General features: G+C 42.2%; 1 protein-coding gene across 3 annotated transcripts in view; it reads left to right on the top strand.

The window, feature by feature from the left end:
* LOC136873781 (activating transcription factor 7-interacting protein 1) overlaps positions 1-21,064 on the top strand; it is a 457,029-nt gene that overhangs the window by 156,134 nt on the left and 279,831 nt on the right. For all 3 annotated transcript variants that reach the window (XM_067147002.2, XM_067147001.2, XM_067147000.2), the window contains one exon: positions 12,053-14,182. In XM_067147002.2, coding sequence (XP_067003103.2) covers positions 12,053-14,182 — 2,130 coding nt within the window. The remainder of the gene's footprint in view (positions 1-12,052; positions 14,183-21,064) is intronic.

Genomic DNA, 21,064 nt, shown 5'->3' with positions numbered 1-21,064 from the left:
AATGTGAGGAAAGGAACGATAAGGACGACACAAACACCCAGTCCCCAGGCTAGGGATATTAATCATTTACAATTAAAAACCCCTGACCCGGCCGGGAGTCGAACCCGGAGCTGCCGGGTGACAGGCGGACGCGTTGCCCCCTACACCGCGGGGCCGGACAAGATTATAGTTACAACACTCCGCAGCACTCATTCTCTTTGTTATAAGCTACAAATATGGTGCGCGCACGTGTGTCGTTCTCTCTGCACTATACTAAAATTTATAATCACAAAATAGAGTGGAGCTGGGGCGATTACTCTGGACCTAATTAATGATGGAATAGAAAGGCCTTGTTTGTGGAATGTCTCATCTAAGGAATACAGAGATAAAGCGAAGAAAGACGACAGTTTCCAGGAACTCGAAATTATCCATATTTGTTCCCACGAGTGCATCAAAAAATAACTAGTTACCCTCCGCTCCCAGTACAGTCGAGAATTGCAAAAAAGTTCAGAAAATTTGGAAGTCGGGGGTGGGAGCGGACGAAGTTTATACTTCAAAGTGTTTTGCTTTTGAAGCAATGAGCAGAATAAGGTAAGGTAAGGGTTATTCTGCCCGAAGGCAGTCCGAACCTCCGCAGAGGTGTTCCTGAGCTGGAGTTTACGTGCGGTAGGTTGGCCAGTTCCTTTCCGCTCCTCCATTCCCTTACCCCCCTCCCCACCAACAGCGCGTGGCAACCCATCCAACTCCTGACCACGCCCAATGTTGCTTAACTTTGGAGATCTCACGGGATCTGGGGAGGAAAAGTACCTAATAAAACTGCAATTCTAAATCATAACAAGAAGCAACAGTGGCAATAACAAAGGCCAAATATTCTTCATCTGAGTCCATTGTCCTTGTTTGAAAATACTGGAAACCACCTAAATGTATTACCACAAATTGATATGATGAACTACCTGTATATAAACAAAGGAAGTCAAGACATGATACTGTATAGCCGTTTGGGCTTATGCTGTGTCAAGAAAATAATTTGAAATTCTTTACATTTCACAGAGAACTTTCTAAGAAATCCCTGGACGAGAACCATATGGCAGTTCTAGCTAGGGGTCTTGATTTCACTGTCGCTCTCTCTAAAATTCCCACTGAGGAGTTAATTACTTGCGTTGAGGCAGCCATCTACAACCTACTTATGGATGAGGCTGAGGAGTTAAGACAGGAATGTGTGAGACTCATAAGGGCCGCTGTTGTACCCGCGCCCCATTTAACAAGAGGCGAAAGGAGAGTTCTGAAGGAACTTAGAGATGATTCTGAAGTGACCATTCTCTCAGCTGATAAGGGTAATGCGACAGTGGTTATGGACACTGACGAGTATAAGAATAAGATCTCGGCTATATTGTCAGAGCTTGTTTACAGACTGAGCTCACGTAACCCCACCACTCCTGATTCCAAGGCTACCGTGAAGCTCTTAAGGCAGTCTTCAGTTCCAAAAGAGGAGGCTAAACATCTGTCCCCGGGGGATGCACTGCTACCTAGATTATATGGACTGCCTAAGATCCATAAAAGAGATGTTCCCCTCAGACCTATTGTTAGTGCGATAGGTTCTCCTAAGTATGCTCTGGCTAAATACCTAGGCAAATTACTTCAGTCACACATCGGACGTACTGAATCGTACGTCAGGGATTCTCGGTATTTCGTCAAAAAGCTGCCAACCATAACCCTTCAACCTGATGCACTTTTGGTGAGTTTCGATGTGGAGTCCTTGTTCACTAAAGTGCCGATTGATTTGGTCATGTATCATTGAACACCTGTTCCCTGAAGATATTACTAAGCTATTTTACCACTGCATGACTTCCAGCTATTTCTTGTGTGGTGGGAATGTTTACGAACAGACGGACGGAGTGGCTATGGGAAGTCCACTTTCGGCTGTAGTGGCTAATTTCTTTATGGAGCATTTTGAGGAGGAGGCTATTGCTTCGGCACCCGTCAAACCTATGATATTTTGGAGGTATGTTGATGGATTTGTGGTCTGGACAGAAGGTCCTGAGAAATTTCATCTATTTCTGAACCACCTAAATCAGCAACATCCTTCGATTAATTTCACTATGGAGATGGAGTTGGACGGATGCCTTCCTTTCTTGGATGTTCTAGTAAGAAAGAAACCGGACGGCTCCTTAGGACATACCGTCTGTCGTAAGCCTACCCACACAAATCGCTATCTTCTTGCAGATTCTCACCACCATCTAGCATAAAAACAAGGCATTCTCACGACACTCGCCAAGAGGGCGAGACGAATATGGGAACCATCAAATATCCAGGTGGAGATGGACGCGCTCAAAGTCACGTTCAAGGGTAAAGGTTACAGTGATTTGCAGATTCATAGAGCCCTGCATCCCAGAGGAATGACCAAGCAAAGTGCACAGAAGGAAGAAGTGAAGGGAAATGCCTACTTGCCTTACATTCACAACACCACAGACTGAATTGCCAAGGTCCTTCGCAAAAACACAATGTACGAACCGTGTTCGGCACCGCCACTAAAATTGCTCACAGTCTGAGTAAAACCAAGGACAAATTGTCTCCACTTTTACATCCTGGGATTTACGAAATTCCCTTTACTTGTGGTAAGGTGCACATTGGCCAAACATGCCGGTCCATTGGTACCCGTATCAAGGAACATGAACGTAATATTCGTCTCAACGAGCCAGACAAATCGGCAAAAGCTGAGCACGCTCTGTCGTCGGGTCATGATGTCATGTTCCAAGCTGCTCGAGCTCTTACCCACACTAGACATTACAGGTCCAGGATTATATGGGAAGTTGTGGAAATACGTAGAAATCCTAACATTTTCAACAGGGACACTGGCTATCAATTACGTCAGGGCCTCTCAGAGTGCATGCACTGTGCATGGTGCAAAAGACGACTTCGCTTGGTTGACCAGAGTGCAGACCCCTACTCCTCGATTTGGAGCAATAGTGCTGTCTCTCTTTTTCCCCACGCCTGTCTTGCTCGCTCCACCTGTCTCCCTCTTCCTCTCTTGCTCCTTAGCGCTCCACATTTGAGCCGAGCAGCCCAGAGACGAAGCGTTGGTCCGAGGCGAGCCGAGCGGGACCGATGCACAGTGCATGGAGCTCTTGCGCCTCGATTTGTACGCGTGAGATTTTGGGCGTTTGAGAGGCCCTGAATTAAGTAATACCTGGTTGCCAGCCATTAAGAATTTATGTAGGTATTTCCCTTCCCTGTCCCTTCACTATTGTTATTTCATCTCATTGTTTTCCAAATTCGTACGTTCCTCATCGCCAGATGTTTAATTCCAGGCTTGTGTCAATGTCATACACCTGTCAAAGTCATATGTTACGTACACATGTTATGTGACCCTCTTAGACTGATTCTGATGGTTCGGTCAGCTTCTGCTTCGAATGCTAGTGCTGTGCCACGTCCGGGGAGCCACCTGGTGACGAATGAACGTACAATTTCCACCTCTATTATAACGTCTAAATTTCAAAGTGTCATTGTTTAAGAAGCCTTTCTCGTGGACAGTCGATATTTTCTTGTGATGACGCAGAGCCCAGTTCTCTGTGAATTGTAAAGAATTTCACCTTATTTTCTTGATATGGCATAAACCCCAAAGCCTATACAATATCATGTCTATAAGTATGGGCTGTGAAAGCATCAATGGCAAAGGAAGTCAAGTTTAACATGTTTATTAAGTGTGGACACAATATTAAATGAAACAGTATTAAACATTTAACGTGTTGATGGTGTCACCAGTTCACATTTAACAAGTTGTTGTTAAATGTTAATCTGTGGAGACCGGCTTTAACCCTAGAACCGGCAAGCAGTTTACCTTCAAGTGGCAAGCATTTAGGCGAGTTTTGCAAGCAACTTTTAAAAAATTCATTAAAATGTTGCTTTCCAATTTATTTTTACGTATAACAAGTCATTTTATTCAGAAAAGGACGAGGAATACTATAGTAAGAAATTAAACTTACCAATTTTGTATCCTGAAGCAGTATGGAAGAAGAATCCAACACACGCTAAGTATTCCAAAATAATCCGAAAGTTCTGGGCAACGTGTATGTAAAAAGTAATATTATATGACAATTTTACTATATACAAAATTTGCACAATTTTATGCTGATTAAAAATATGTGCAAAAGGTTTCACTACATTGAAGTATTGTAAAGTAAAATAGAACTGAAGTAACACAGCCACATCGCACCAACATGTGAGTCTACTTAGTCAGATTCATCCTCGCTACCTTCGAAGTGGCTCATCTTTCTTCCTGCTTTCATAGGCCTCCAAAAATATTCTAATTTATGGTAGTACTGTTGATGGACATTACAATTACATCCTGGGCACAAGAAGTGGGTGCGTGACTGTTTTTCTGCAGTCGAACAGACAGGGCACAACCGCAGTTTCTTTCCTGGGAGGCGTACCAGCTGATGTCCTTTTTCTCCTGAAGGTCCAGGTGGAATGTTTTGAAGGGTTCAGACCCATATTTATAGCTAAAGAAATGACTACCAGGTGAGTTGGCCGTGCACGTAGAGGCGCGCGGCTGTGAACTTGCATCCGGGAGATAGTAGGTTCGAATCCCACTATCGGCAGTCCTGAAGATGGTTTTCCGTGGTTTCCCATTTTCACACCAGGCAAATGCTGGGGCTGTACCTTAAGGCCACGGCCGCTTCCTTCCAACTCCTAGGCCTTTCCTATCCCATCGTCGCCATAAGACCTATCTGTGTTGATGCGACGTAAAGCCCCTAGAAAAAAAAAAAAAAAAAAAAAAAAGGAAAAAAAGAAATGACTTTTTTTCATTTCTTATACTGTAACGTCAACCCATCTTTGCAGACGTGAATACGGACACATATTTCCAGAATTCGTTTTATTTCGTATAATTTCCTGTGCATATGTATTTATTAGTTTCAGTCACTAAAAGATTCCATATAGCATTGGAGAAAAACAAATAGAAATATGTTAGAGGAGGACTGATCCTGGGAGGGCAATTTCATATACCAGCGTTTCGAACCTTGAATTTCACTTCCACTTTTATTTCTGGCTCTGGAGGATAAACTCTTGTCCACTTCGGTTCTGTTTTGTCAACTGCATTACCGTCATTATCATTATTATTATCATCAGTGGCTGGTTCATTGTGTTCCAAATCGTCAATAACAGCGTCGAAATCACTTAGCCTTGGCTCGTATAACTCGCCACTACCTGACGAATTATTGTCAACATCATCGTCAATTCCTTCTAAAAGTACGTCACTATCACCTTCGCCGTCCAGATCAAACAAACAATTACGAATTTCATTTTATCCCTGACAATTCACTCATTTTGCGCCACGAAAGCTAATGCACATCGGACAACCACAGTAAGCACAACAGAATGACCGTCTGCAAAGCGCTCTCGTTTTTCCACGTGTATACCGCACACTCTGTCACACTAAACTACTTCAGAATTGTGGTGTATTTACAGAGTAGAGTTTCCTCTTCAATATGATGCAAGATATGTCATAAAGATGTTGAATGTCAAGCCGCTATCTCGAAATTAGTCGGTGCTGGCGCAATGCATCTCGATAGCGACTCTGCCGGTTGAGTAACAGGGAAATGAGCCGTGATCACGACGATTGCTGGTTCCAGGGTTAACACACACGAACAAGTTAGCCAACAGCTATGCGTGGCAGCCGTGCACAGTCGATACCCATCTTTACGGGCTGACTGACTCAGACAGTTGAGGCGCTGGCCTTTAGCCTTCTGACCCCAACTTGGCAGGTTTGATCCTGGCTCAGTCTGGTGGTATTTGAGGTGCTCAGATACATTAGTCTCGTGTCGATAGATTAACGGGCACGTAAAAGAACTCCTGTATGACAAAATTCCGGCACCTCGGCATGCCTGAAAACCGTCACAAAGGTGGTTGATGGGACGTACAAACAATAACATGACCCGTTGTGCTACGTGGGAACGTGCCATGTGCTTATAATTTCATAGTTCTCCATGTAAGTGCATGTCTTGTGGTGGAGAGAGAAGGGACAGGGTAAAGCAACAGCGACGGATACGGTGAGTGAGAACTATGGGCCGGGTTGCAAAAAGCATCAAACTGACCGTACAAAGTAAGACATAGCTGAATTGAATTTTCTCATATTTTACGTCTTCAGAGTTGGGTCAGATTTGATTGTTTATCGGTACGTCTAGTTATATAAATGTCTTCCTTCGGCCTTTATATAAAAATGAAGTTTCTAGAAGGGAATCGTAATTTAATTTCACCGATTTGCAAATGTTAAAATATTCAAGCTATTTAGGCCTTCCAGTGTCCCTTTCTGCTATGCACATGATGGTGAAAATGGTGTCTCCAGGAAGGAACGACATTTAAATGGATATCACCCAATACTGTCCCCCACATTAATAATGTAACCTTGCGTGGTGCCAACCTTGCTTTTGAAAAGTGTTCGGGAATTTCATCAATTACCCCTATTGAAAATTTTTGCCTCATTCAGTAGTTCGTATTTATATAGGAATAATGTAGGTATACATAAGTCGAAAGTGGGTTTAGTTCCAAGTTTTATAACTTATCTGGTTGTTCGTGCAAACATCACCGGTAAGCAACTTACCAGATTTTGTTGGAGTTCAATCTTTAACTCCGGAGGTATCTGGAGTGTGCACTAGGGTTATTTGATTAGTATTCTGTAGTATAGCAATATGATGGCGACCAAAACAGGAAGTTGCCGAGCAAGTGGCTGTGCGGTTTGGGTCACATAACTATCAGTTTGCATTCGGGAGATAGTGGGTTCAAACTTCACTGTCGGCAGCCCTGAAGATGGTTTTCATAGTTTTCTATTTTCACACCAGGCAAATGCTGAGGCTGTACCATATTTATGGCCACGGTTTCTTCCCACTCCTAGCCCTCTCCCATTTCATCATCGCCATAAGACGTACAGTATCTGTGTCGGTGCGAAGAAAAGCATAATGTAAAAAACAGGAAATGTAAAATTTCTCCGTTAATATTAGCTGTCAGAAAACTATACAGTGTAAAAAGTTAAGCAAAATGTAATTTCATGACTGTCAATCAATCAATCAGTCACTACTGATCTGCATCTAGGGCGGTCGCCCAGGTGGCAGATTCCCTATCTGTTCTTTTCCTAGCCTTTCTTTAAATGATTGCAAAGAAATTGGAAATTTATTGAACTTGTCCCTTGGTATTGACCAAATTTGTCCTCTTGAATTCCAGCTTTGTCTTTCCCACTTTTAAAGTCACCACTCGAACTTATTCGTCTACTGATGTCATTCCACTTTTATGTTTTATATACTTTCACATCACTACTACTAATAATAACAAAGAAGATATTTACGATTATTACATTTTTCACAAAGTTATTTCTGGAAATATTTGTTCTATAGATTGTGCATGTTATAGGAATGACAATTTCCAATTATTTATGTAATAACATTTTTACTGCACGGGCTGTGATAAGAGATATGCATGAATTTAGATGATTATTGCGAAGTTCGTCAACGCCGAGCATCGCTGACATGGAAATATCGTTCAGTCGTCATGGTAGTGAATTAAGGAGCAGTGATGGTTGTTGTCGTGATTATTTAAGGTGTAAAACCATGCACGTCATTGTAAGATCTGTCTGTATTTGTGCGGCACAAAACTCATACTAAGAAAGTTCATAATTTTCAGGAAGATAATGAAGACGACCATCGAAATGAGAAGGAAAACATGAAAAATGATCATTCGAGGAATAAGAGAAAAGGGTAGTCAGGATAGGAACGGGAAAAGGAAGCCCTTGACATCTGATGTCGTAATATTGCCGTATGTGGAGAAAAAAGTGGGGAGACTAAATGTGATGGCCTGCAGTGTCGTAAGCCCATACAACAGTCAGCTGTAACATTACGCTGTTGCTAATTTGACGCGCTCTGATCTCTTCGGTTACCACTCATCTCCACTACCTGGCCTCGTGCTCCTGTTTTATATAAATTAACCCGTCATTGATGGGTTCAACACCTATTACGTCATAATACAATTGTGTAGGGGCTTGTCTTGATGAACTGACAGATTGTTGTAGCTGTTAACATGCTGCTGTTTATAATGCTCCATCAGTTCCTTCAGTACAGAGGTGTTCATTGTTTCCACTGGTCGTATGTTTCACTAAGCGGAAAAGTCCTCTCAGTTTTAATTACTGTGTTGATAGAGCAACAGTATGTCGTGGGGATCACTGTAAGTACTTGGGTGTTGAAATAACGAAAGACTTTCATCGGGGTAATCTCATATGACTATTAGGGTATTTAGGGGTTGTAGTAGTGATGTAAAGAAGGGAGCTGGGCGACTGCCCTAAACGCAGACCAGTGGTGATTGATTGATTCTATTCTTTGGTTTAGATATCCAGGAATGGTTGAAATGGATGTTGTGCTATGTGGATTTGCTTCGCATGTCTTTAAAGCATCGTTGTCCAGTCTTCACATGCGTATTCTGCCTTCCTCGTCTGAGACTTTGATTGGGACACACATTTTTTCAAACTATCATCACACTACTTGATCTGAAGTTGAGTTTCTTCCCCATAGCCTTGTGACATTACACCTTTCCAGCATGTTGCACAAAGCATTAGGACATCTGCAACTACACTATGTATCGTGTTAATACCTTCTGAGGTATTGCTCCCACGCAATAGAAGGCAGAGAGTGTCGATAGTGGCCATTTAATTATGAATAAAATGGTATAAATTTTTAATTTCATGACTGTATTGTACTTGAAATAAACTTTATACTTAATAAGTCATGTTCAGTACAAGTACTGTAGCATGTTTCAACATGATGTTAACTACTGAACAAAAATGCCCAACCGGACACCAGAGGGATTCAAACTCACAACGTTCCTATTTTATATTTTATGCTCTAATAATAATAATAATAATAATAATAATAATTGTATGGTTTCTGTTGCCGTGTCGAGACGTTTTAATTTGATGCCTAGTAGATGTCGGAGTAAATCAGGTTTCTCTTGGCTGTCTGAGTTTTTAAAATGAATTCCGTTGGGTAAATACTGAATTTGTTACCAGAGATCTTTTAAGACATGGCATGTCAAAGGGATTTTTTTTTGCCCTTCAAAAATCCGACTACCTTTGCCGGATTCACTATCTTGGGATTCAGAGGTCTACACTCTACCATTTACCCACAGAGGCAGCTATCATCTGATGTTCTGTTTATGAGATGGTGACTTACATCATATTTGTTCTGTTGGAAATAATCTGAGCCATAGGTCTGGCACTACGGTCGGGTGAATTTAATTTTCTTGACCGCGCTGTATTTGAAATAAACTTTCAACATATTAGGTCGTGCAGTACAAGTAGTACATATTGAAGAGATGTGATGTTGTATGGCCTTCGGAGAGGTTTGATGTAGGTGTTTCTAGTTCTTGCCCAAGGACAGCCTGGGTGTGTGGTGGTGATTGGTGCTGCTGCTGCTGCTGCTGATGATGATGATGATGATGATGATGGGTAGGAGTTACGAGGAAGTAGGGAGAGGGTAAAACTTAGTGTCAGCTCATAGGCTTTTCCTGTCAAATAAAACTAAGAGGTTTGATCAAGGCTTAATCACCATCCGACAGAAGAATCACTATCAAAAGTGTCATGTTCCCTCATTCCATGTGAACACTGCAGGCTCGGGGTTTCAGCATGCAATTTAGTGATTGGAAATTGTATACCACCACACCTCCTACCCTGCCAAACAACATTCTAATGGTGAAATACTTTTCCACCAACGCGATTCGAATCAGCTAACCATGGTGTCAGACCATGTAGACTTGGCGTCTTGGCGATCACGGACACCAGGCGGACTATCGAAGAGACGTTCAGTACAGAATAAAAATGGTCAACTGGACACCGGTGTGATCTGAACCCACAGCCTTTCGCTTTCGCATTGGATGGTCTGCCATTGAGGTATGGCAACCTAAGTAATTTTGTTCGTGGTCCCACATACACGAAGGTGAAATGTTGGTACCAACAAGACAATCTCATATTTCGTTCTTAAATGAACCTTTTTGTATTAAACACGCATCCTGTTTGTATGTCTAATTCACTTGATCACTTCAACTGAAAACAGCTATTTTCACCTGAACACAACACACTAACTTGACAAAACTGAAAGCTTTGTAGTAAAACCACGAGTTGTCCAGGTGGTCAATGTGAATCCTGTATTTCCATATTGTTAACTCCACATTTGAATTTGACTTGGGAGTCGCCACCCAAAAAATCTTCCATGCGTCGTATGTTGCAATTCCTCTTTTCTGTTAATTCTTTATAAATGCTTGGTCGTGATAAACAGAATTCAGGTTACTGGAGAAAAGATAAGAAAATTAGTGTTAACAAGTAAAAGCTTCCAGCGGGTTTTTGGATAGAAACTGAGAAATGCAAGTTTTTCCATGCATTTTGAGAAGGTATAATTAGATGAAATAACATGATCTGAATAGTATTCGATTCCTCGCCAGGTCAGGGATTTCTGCTTGGATGTGAGGGCTAGTTCGAGGTCCACTCAGCCTATGTGATTTCAATTGCAGAGCTATATGGTGGTGAGATGGCGGCCCTGGTCTAGGAAGCCAAGAATAACTGCCGAGAGGATTTGTCGTGCTGACACATGAGCAGTGGTCGCTTTGTAGGCCATAGCCCTCTGTTGTGCGATGGCATTTGGTGTGTTTTTTAAAAAATAATACTGAAGTGACGATGTAGCCATTTCTCACTGTAATCTTGACAGGCTTATTCTTGTTGGCGAGGGAGAGTGAACTGTCTTATGAATATTCCTCTGCTTATGACCACTACTGAGAAAATAACATTTTTACAAAAAGTAGTTATTTTAATATATATTGAATTGCTGTTAGAAGCTGTGATTATAATTCTGCTTCACATTACTTTGTAGCATACTGGTTAAAACTCTTTAAGTTTAGCCTTCTAAAGTTCTTTAAAACATTTGAAACCATCAGGGATTTAACCAAATATATTTTGCTAACTAGCTCACACCAGTGTTTTCACCAAGAAATATGATCATGGATAGTGAAGTCAATATTAAAAATTGTTCAAATGCATTATGTATTTTTGCTAAAACTTTCTCATGGTTTGGAGTTGTTACATGCAGCAAGATGGACAAAATTATTCAAACCTAGTGATCTGCGAGAGATCATAGCTTTTCAACTTTTTCTGTCATATTAGAGCTTTTACTTGAATGTGCTGGAATGGAAACCACGATACTTAGTAGACTGTAAGTCTCAAATACGAAATACCACTCATGTCTTTGCATCCTGCCTTAGTCTCTTATTGCATGTGAGCCAAAATTATTGTCTGAGGTCTCTGATTTTGTAGAGATATACTCGTGTATGACAGCTGCATGCAGTTGAACATCCAATTAAGTATACCCTTGCTACAAATGAGCTATAAGCCATAGCTTTGGATTGACTAATGTGGATGTTGGCTGTGATACCGGTTTTGTAATAATTGTTTAGTTTATCCTGTGCACTATCCAGTAATGAACTACTGCATACATTCTCTTGTGAAAAATAATTACCCCGTCTCTCCCCTTCCCCTCATAGAGTATATAAAGGTATACAAGTATACCATCATGTTTTACATAGTTAATTCTTTTTATGGTATAAGAAAATTAAATAGTGTACAGGATGGGGTAACAAGATAAGTAACTTAACTGAATAGCAATCCATGTGCGAGAGTGATTCCAAACAATATTTGCTCTGTGGTTGGTGAAAGTCGCTTTGGACTTTGTCGAGCGACACTGTTGGAAGCATCGATTTAAGGTGAATATGAGTTCAGTATCTGTTATTTCTTGAAGTCTTATCAGAAAATTTCAAATGACATTCTAATTGCTTTGTGTTCTGAAATCTGAAATTCATATAATATAGTGACTCGTTAAGTGAGAAACTTCCTAAGCACAGCAAGCAGTGTTTATTGGCTCCTTATGTGTTTTCAGTCTATGGGTTGCTATTGAGTAACAACTTACCTTGGTCTTAACAGATTATAAGTCATTTTTGTCAGCCTGAGTGTGATAAGCATTACAAATTGTACATACAAACTTTCACTTTACAGATTGCAACTCAGAAGAAAATATTGGAAACGAAAGTACCATACAGGTGTCCAGGACTTCAGTGTGTGTTTCTGAGAGTGGTGAAGACCAATTGAAGTCGATTGATAGTGCGAGCCATTGTAAGAATGAAATTCTCTCCAGTGAAACCAACGTGAATGGTGATGTAGACTTATTACCACCAGACAACCTTGATGAACAACAGTACTCTCATGGTAATGGCAAACTTTTAAGTGAGAGTTTGGGTGAAGGTGAAGTCAGCGAGAGAATGTTGCCAAGGAATGAGGAAGATCAGAGTCTTGATGAACCAGCCACAGCTGTGTTACATTCAGAAGAAGAGCTAAGCTCCCTTGATGAACCTCCAGTGTTGGACTCGGGCATAGCTAATAAAGCATTGGATTTGAGTGACAAACTAACAACAGATGGAGATGATGCGACTACAGGTCTTGATTCTTGCAGTCACACTGTCCGGTCTCCTGATAAAGCACTGGGAGCTGAAGAGTTAAATTTATCTGATGCAGCATTGAGATCCAAGGATGTAGGGACTGTGGTTTCGAATGCAAGTGAAACATTGGCAACAGGGGATGGTGTACTGTGTAGGAATTTGCTGAGGACTCGGAAAGAAGTGTTGGAATCTGGAGATACTGATTCATTTGATAGTCCATTGGAGACTGGTGACAAGTCTTCTGAAGTAGGTGATTTAGATTCTCTTGATGATTCAATAGATGATAGAGAGGCAGATTCCCTTGATGGACCTCCTGAAGAAGAGGCTGATGAACCAGATTCACTTCAGGAAACAATAGGTGAAGAATTGGGGTCGCAGAATGAGCCTGAGGAACCAGATTCACTTCAGGAAACAATAGGTGAAGAAGAATTGGGGTCGCAGAATGAGCCTGAGGAAGATGAACCTGATTCTCTTGAGGGTCCAGTTGGGGAACCGGAAGAGGTCTTTCATGGAGAGTCAGAGGTGGCTGATGAAGCAGACTCACTTCAGGACACTGTGGAAGAACATGAATCTGTCTCACATGAAGAGATAGAAGAGGCAAGTGAACCAGATTTGCTTCAGGAGCCAATTGTGGAAGAGGAACTGGTGCCAAATTCCAGCAAGTCCTCTCCTAATGCTGAGATAATGGAATTTGAAGAACATTCTACTGACGAGGCCATAGAATTTCAAAAACTAGGTTCTGCCGATGATCCTGTTGACACTGATGTGCAGGTTGGAACTGACAAGCTGGGCTCAAGAGATCTAGCAGATTGTAAAGACATGGGTTTGTCTGATGAGGTCATGGATACTTGTGAACAGGCAGATGCTGATCCTGAGACAAGCGATGGTGTACTGCGGACTGCTGAAGATTCTGATGGGGAGGGTTCCTCTTGTGATGTTCTACAGCCCTCTAATGGGCTACTTGAAAATAATGTGAAGGGCTCCTGTGTTGCATTACTGAAGAATGCAGAACTTAAGTCATCTGTATCAGTGGTTAACAAAATACAAGATTCTCATAAAGTACAGTCTTCAGATGAACTAGTAGATGTAAACAAAAAAGGTTCCTCTGAACTTGATTGCGCAGTATTGAAGTCCCCTAATGAGTTTGTAGAGGACAAGAAGCAGAGTTCATCTGAGGAATTATCAAAAGACACAAAACTGCAGTCACCTGATGACTCGGAGAGAGAGGGCAAGCAGAAATATTCTGAACCATGTGACAAACAAAAGGAGACAGAGATGTCAACTGTATGTGAAGGTGACAGAGAAAGTCATGATAAGCCAATGGAGTCTAATAAATCTGGAGGTGATGTGGCAAAAGTTAGTCATGAAGGACTGAGAGAGGATTCTTTTGGTGGAAAGGGTGAAGGGAAATCTTGTGAAAAAATTTCAGTGAAGACCTGTGCTTTTTCTGAAGTATCTTACAAACCGTTACATACGGCCACGCTTTTATTGACGAATAATGTTGGTGATCATAAAAGAACACTAGATGCTAATCTTGAGGACTTCGAAGAAGATCTTCGTGCTATAGAGGATAGCATGTGGTTAGATGACTTTGACAAATCCAGAGACAAGTTAGCAGGTAAAAGATCTGCTCCAGAGGATGCTGGCGACAGTATGGGTGCTCCTTGTGACAACGCTGAACAGAGAGAAGGTAATAATGCATGATTTATTGGTTGCACTAACACTTTCTTGCTTGGTGTTCTGGGCTTCACTCGAAATTAGTCTTCTGCTTTATTAAATGCATACTATAAATCACTCTTCTCAAATAATTACATTTCCTATGGAATAAGATCTTCAGTGAAGTTCAGGTGAAGTAAAGTGTGTAAGTGTGAGTTTTTCAATGATATGCTTTGAAACTCATACAAGTCATTCCCTCTGTTATCATAACTGCAATAATTGCAATTATTGTTTGAGGACTTATTGTTTCATACTATTACCTCACTCATTTATCTCCCTGGGATTAGATTTTTTACTGTAATAAAGTTTCTGTTTATGCATTACTTATTTAATTTTTTTGAGACTCCAGGAGAAAGAATGTCGCAAACATAGAATTTTGCCTATTCATATTCTCTTTCATGTTAAAGAGGTTTCTGCCTAAAGATGAAGACAGCTTATACGATCAGCCTTGTCCACCAAATTTATTTCTAACTTAGCCTTCATCTCTTCATCTCCTTGCAACATGCTGGAAAACTACACTGACTGACAGAGCAAATGCAACACCAAGAAGGAGTGGTTCAAAAGGGATGAAAGTTGGGGAAAAAACAGAGACGGCACGGACGAATAATTGATGTTTATTTCAAACCGATATGCAGGTTACACAATGCGCATGGCATCGACTCAGTAGGATGTAGGACCACCGCGAGCGGCGATGCACGCAGAAACACGTCGAGGTACAGAGTCAATAAGAGTGCGGATGGTGTCCTGAGGGATGGTTCTCCATTCTCTGTCAACCATTTGCCACAGTTGGTCGTCCGTACGAGGCTGGGGCAGAGTTTGCAAACGGCGTCCAATGAGATCCCACACGTGTTCGATTGGTGAGAGATCCGGAGAGTACGCTGGCCACGGAAGCATCTGTACACCTCATAGAGCCTGTTGGGAGATGCGAGAGATGCGAGCAGTGTGTGGGCGGGCATTATCCTGCTGAAACAGAGCATTGGGCAGCCCCTGAAGGTACGGGAGTGCCACCGGCCGCAGCACATGCTGCACGTAGCGGTGGGCATTTAACGTGCCTTGAATACGCACTAGAGGTGACGTGGAATCATACGCAATAGCGCCCCAAACCATGATGCCGCGTTGTCTAGCGGTAGGGCGCTCCACAGTTACTGCCGGATTTGACCTTTCTCCACGCCGACGCCACACTCGTCTGCGGTGACTATCACTGACAGAACAGAAGCGTGACTCATCGGAGAACACGACGTTCCGCCATTCCCTCATCCAAGTCGCTCTAGCCCGGCACCGTGCCAGGCGTGCACGTCTATGCTGTGGAGTCAATGGTAGTCTTCTGAGCGGACGCCGGGAGTGCAGGCCTCCTTCAACCAATCGACGGGAAATTGTTCTGGTCGATATTGGAACAGCCAGCGTGTCTTGCACATGCTGAAGAATGGCGGTTGACGTGGCGTGCGGGGCTGCCACCGCTTGGCGGCGGATGCGCCGATCCTCGCGTGCTGACGTCACTCGGGCTGCGCCTGGACCCCTCGCACGTGCCAGCCACATGTCCCTGCGCCAACCATCTTCGCCACAGGCGCTGCACCGTGGACACATCCCTATGGGTATCGGCTGCGATTTGACGAAGCGACCAACCTGCCCTTCTCAGCCCGATCACCATACCCCTCGTAAAGTCGTCTGTCTGCTGGAATTGCCTCCGTTGACGGCGGCCTGGCATTCTTAGCTATACACGTGTCCTGTGGCACACGACAACACGTTCTACAATGACTGTCGGCTGAGAAATCACGGTACGAAGTGGGCCATTCGCCAACGCCGTGTCCCATTTATCGTTCGCTACGTGCGCAGCACAGCGGCGCATTTCACATCATGAGCATACCTCAGTGACGTCAGTCTACCCTGCAATTGGCATAAAGTTCTGACCACTCCTTCTTGGTGTTGCATTTGCTCTGTCAGTCAGTGTATTTCATTCACATCTTCTGAAGTGACGATTACAGCCTGATACAACTGATTATAGAAGGCAAGATAAAAGTGAAATGATAGGAGCAAGTACCATTTTTGTCCAGTCAGAGGGCAGCTTATTCACATTCCATAGTAAACCTATTACTCTATGAAACCATTCAGTCCCCATCTTCCCATTATTTTTCACCATGTCATCGAACACCAGCCAATTATGAATACATATATACCAAATCCACATTTTTTTAGCTTACTCTCCATGTTCTAAGATCATAGGTCATAATATCCCAAGCTGCTAAGGTGTAGCATAACAGCTCTTTGTAAAAATATTTAACATACAAAGGGCACTAGGAAGGTTTTGCAACGTGAGTGAACGCTTTAGACTTTTTCAAATAATTTCCACCACACTTAACACATTTCTCTATACGTCGAAACCAGTCACTGAACCAACTCTGCCACTTTTCTTTGGTTACATTTTCACACTCTTGATCCCATGCTGCCAGAAGCTCCTTGTCGGATACAAAACGCTGCCCATTCAGCTTCATCTTCACTTCTGGGAAGAGTGCGAAGTCACATGGGGCAAGATCAGGACTGTTTGGTGGGTGATCAAGCACAGTCAACCCTGATCTGGCAAGAAAATCCATTCTTATATTAGCACGATGTACTGGAGCATTGTCGTGATGCAAGAGAGCCAAGTGTTGAGCCATGACCTTGGACGGAGCTGCTTGAGAGCCTGGATGACCTGAGGCAAACAAGCCTCACTGTACCACTTCGCAGTAACTGTCCCTTGTGTTTCTAGCACAACCCGAGTCAGGATGTTCAGTTTAGTGAAGAATACTGCAATCATCCTTTCCTTCACTGACCTTGACTTTTGCACAGTCACAGGAGTACCCTCATCTTTAAACAGTCACACCTTGTTCTGGGATTTTGTTGGGACATCGTAATAATAAAGCCAAGTTTCATCACCTGTAACGATGCTATTGACGTTACGTGAAGTCCCATTTTCAAACTGTTTTAGCATTTTTCGGCACCATTTTTGATGTGCCCTTTGTTCCTCTGAAAGTGAATGGGGCACCCAAAGGGAACAAACCTTTCGTGTAGAATTGAATGAATAGTTGGTGTAGGGACATGGAGGGTCTCTTCTACCTGCCGATATGTCAACCGCCTCTCTTGCTGGAACATTTTCCTCACAGCTTCATTGTTTTCCTCAGTCACTGATTCAGACGGTCGCCCAGAACGAGGATAATCTTCAACCCCAAAATTTCCCCTTCTGGAATGCTTTGTGCCAGCGGAAAATTGTTGTCCGATGTGGACAGTCTTTCCCCAGCACAGGAATCATTTCCTCCAGGCACTGGTCAACAGTTAATTCACGAGCAAAATTGTAGTGGATAATTGCGCGATATTCACCTTTAGACCACACTGACATCTTGACTTTGTTTCAATCCCACTGCTTGGTAACAACTGGTGTGAAGGTCCCGCCTTACTGTCTTCTAAATTGGTTTTCACCCCTCTTTTCATCCCTCACCATAACAGGGGTGTCCAGCCAACCGTTTTTGTGTATTGCAAAACTTTCCTAGTGCCCTTTATATTTTAGACTTTAATACGTTGTCATGGCCAATAATGGCTATGTTAGACTTGTTACAATAACAGTAATCAATACCCAGTCTCCATAATTTGGCTTTTCATTAGTCCGGTACATCCAATAACCTGGCCTTCTTTTCTCTGGAGTACTGTGTTGAAACATCTGATTTTAAGTTGCGACTCACTGTAGTCTGTCCTTTAAAGCCATCTTGTTTTATAACCATTCACTTGGATTATTGTTATGCCACATGCTACGGTTCTGTGTTCCTTGTGCAGCTGCATATTTTTGTGTTTGTTAAGTATAAATTGTGGTTTGAACAATGCTGAACTTTGAGAAGTGCAAGCGCAATACATTATTATGTAAAAAGTGTGATATCCTGAACCTTTTCACTGCTGAATTCTTTCACAGATAGGTGCAACCCCAGTGCTATATTATTTCAGCCAACAACCTCAACATTTATCACCAATTTGAACATCACATGCAAGCACTAACTTCAGAATAATATTTTAAGACAATATTTTAAGTCACCCGTTTGTTCATATAGCATTAGAGACAGTTCACGTTCGGGATCCAGGGTTTTTTCCACACAAGGTGGAAAAAATTTTGTCCATTAGGAAGATTCTTAGTAATTTTCATTTGTATTATGGGCTGTATCTACTATATGTACGCACAGTACCAGTCCATACACACGTTTAACAGCAAAAGATTAAACACACAATATTGATGAAAGTAGAGCGGAACTTGTCATGAACTTAGCATCAACTGTCTGTTTATAAAATTTGTTTGTTTCATCTGCTACCTTTGCCAACACCTCTTCATTCACAAATACCTCGAAATAATCAATTTCAGGGCATTCAGGGGCCAAATTATTATTTTACATAGCTAGGTTTGGCGCTTGAAATGCGTGTGCCTTTGGTACAAACCCGTCGTCTGACCACGTGGGCATGACATGTTCCATTTTAGTCTAATATGACTTCTGTGCAGCAGCTAGCACATTTGTGAGGTTTTGTATTGTCTTGAGGTCAATTATGAGGTAATCTGTTTTCATCAGGTGGTAGAGTAAACGGTAGAAACATTGACGTTTTCTAACTTTCTCATATTAACTATACAAGGATGGTTTGAAAAGTTCTCGGAATCGCCGCTAGATGTCAGTGCTAGAGCAATGAGGTTCCTGCGCAATAATCACACATCCTTTGTGAGTGAACACGTGGCGCGTCAGTGCTCTAGCTGCAGGAGTGTGGTAGTGACGACTCTTTGTTGTTGTTCCCGCGTAGTGATTTGTGACACTGGAAAAACTGAGATTCGAGCAGTGATTATATACTTTGTAAAGAAAGGTATGAAAGCAAAGGAAATTCATGCCGACTTTCAGAACACACTGGGGGACTCTGCTCCTTCATTTTCAATTGTTGCCAAGTGGACCAGCGAGTTAAAATTTGGTCGGGAGAGCTTGGATGATGATCCGCGTAGAGGACGGCCAAAAAGTGTAACGACCCCAGAATTTATCGCATAAAATGGTCATGGAGGATCGTCGACTGAAATTGCGGAAGATGGCTGAAGCTGTAGGGATGTCTTCTGAACGGGTATATTATATTTTAACCGAAGAATTGGGTATGAAAAAATTATCCGCAAGATGGGTGCCGCCGCGGCTCTTGACATTGGACAATAAACGCACCAGATTGGAAATGTCCGAACAAAGTCTGGCCCGTTTTCAGTGCAACCAACAAGATTTTTTGCGCTGGTTTGTGACTCAGATGAAACTTGGGTCCACTACTATACCCCAGAGACAAAACAGCAGTCAAAGTAGTGGAAACATGGTGATTCACCACCACCAAAGCAAAGACAGTGCGTTCGGCCGGAAAGGTCATGGCCTCAGTTTTCTGGGATGCAAAAGGCATTCTGCTGATTGATTATCTTCCTACTGGCCAGGCAATACTATGCAAACCTCCTAGACCAACTACAGGAAAAGATACGCAAAACAAGGCCTGGTTTGGCAAGAAAAAAGGTCATCTTTCATCAGGACAGTGCTCCGCCACACACAAGTGTTATTGCCGTGGCAAAACTTCATGAACTGGGGTACGAATTGTTGCCACATCCACCTTATTCACCTGATTTGGCACCATCAGACTTTCATCTATTCCCCAAGCTGAAAATTTTCCTCGGTGGATGGAGATTTTCTACAAGGGAAGAACTACAGCCGAATTGGAGAGGTATTTTGCAGGCCTGGAGGAATCTCATTCTCGAGATGGGATCAAGGCATTGGAACATCGCTGGACCAAATGCATTAGTCTACAGGGAAACTATGTTGAAAAATAAAAGCAGTTCCCCTGAAGTAAGATACTTAATTCTAGTACATTCCGAGAACTTTTCAAACCACCTACGTACTCAGGTGTTCCCAATTATTCCCTAATCCCAATTGCATACACCTCTGTTGGTACCATTTTCAGGAAGAAGTGCCTAGTTGTAGTTCTGTCTAGAATCTTGAATACTGCTTCTAAGAATCTCTTGGCATGTCGTGCTTAGGGTGAAAACTTATAGAGTGGGTCGCTACGTCCACATTACTTCTGAAACAAAAGCACTGTACTGAATAGAACAGTGCGTGTCCAAGATTTCTTGCTGTCCAGCTGAGTGTCTTATTGTCTCTCCGCGATACAAATAATTTTGTTACATAAGGATGCTTGCTGCGATATTAGAGAGATCTGCATGCTGATGGGTGCAATCAGTCACCCCTCCCTCACTGCAGCAGACTATTTCATTTTATTGCATTGTCTTGCTGTTGAAGATGACAGGGTTTAAGGAGCAAATAATTAGTGCAATAAGCAACGAATTTTCAGTATGGAACAAAAGGAACGGTCATCAGCTTACGTCATCTACTAAAAAGGAATGGAAAAAAACTAGCTTAGGAGCTGGGAATTGAAGGTAAGTGGGCAACTTTATTATTATGAATGGACACTGACAAAATGCAAAAAACATACATTTTCAGGGGCTTAAAATTACAAAAGAATACACTTCCGCAACCTGTAACAAGTCCCCAAATAAAACTTGAATATTCAATACTCTTTGCTTGTCTGGCAATGTTCTGTTAATGTTGTTTCTTGGAAAAATGTTTTAAAGCAATCTGTAATGCATTTTGCTCTTTTTGAACAGCAATTGTTTGATATGGTCGTAGACGTATTACAGTGTGCTGGAATAGGGGGGAGGTCTGTACAATCAAGGGCATGAACCTCGTCAATTATGAGATTATGTAAAACACAGACAAAATTATATCTTCAACATTTTGCGGATTGGCTTCGATACTCCCGCCTAAAATGCCTACTTAGCAAATAAAATTCC

This window comes from Anabrus simplex, chromosome 5 (genome assembly GCF_040414725.1).
Source record: "Anabrus simplex isolate iqAnaSimp1 chromosome 5, ASM4041472v1, whole genome shotgun sequence".
Taxonomy (NCBI): domain Eukaryota; kingdom Metazoa; phylum Arthropoda; class Insecta; order Orthoptera; family Tettigoniidae; genus Anabrus; species Anabrus simplex.
Note: the sequence above shows the minus strand (reverse complement) of the source record. Positions and strands in the feature narration are given on the sequence as shown.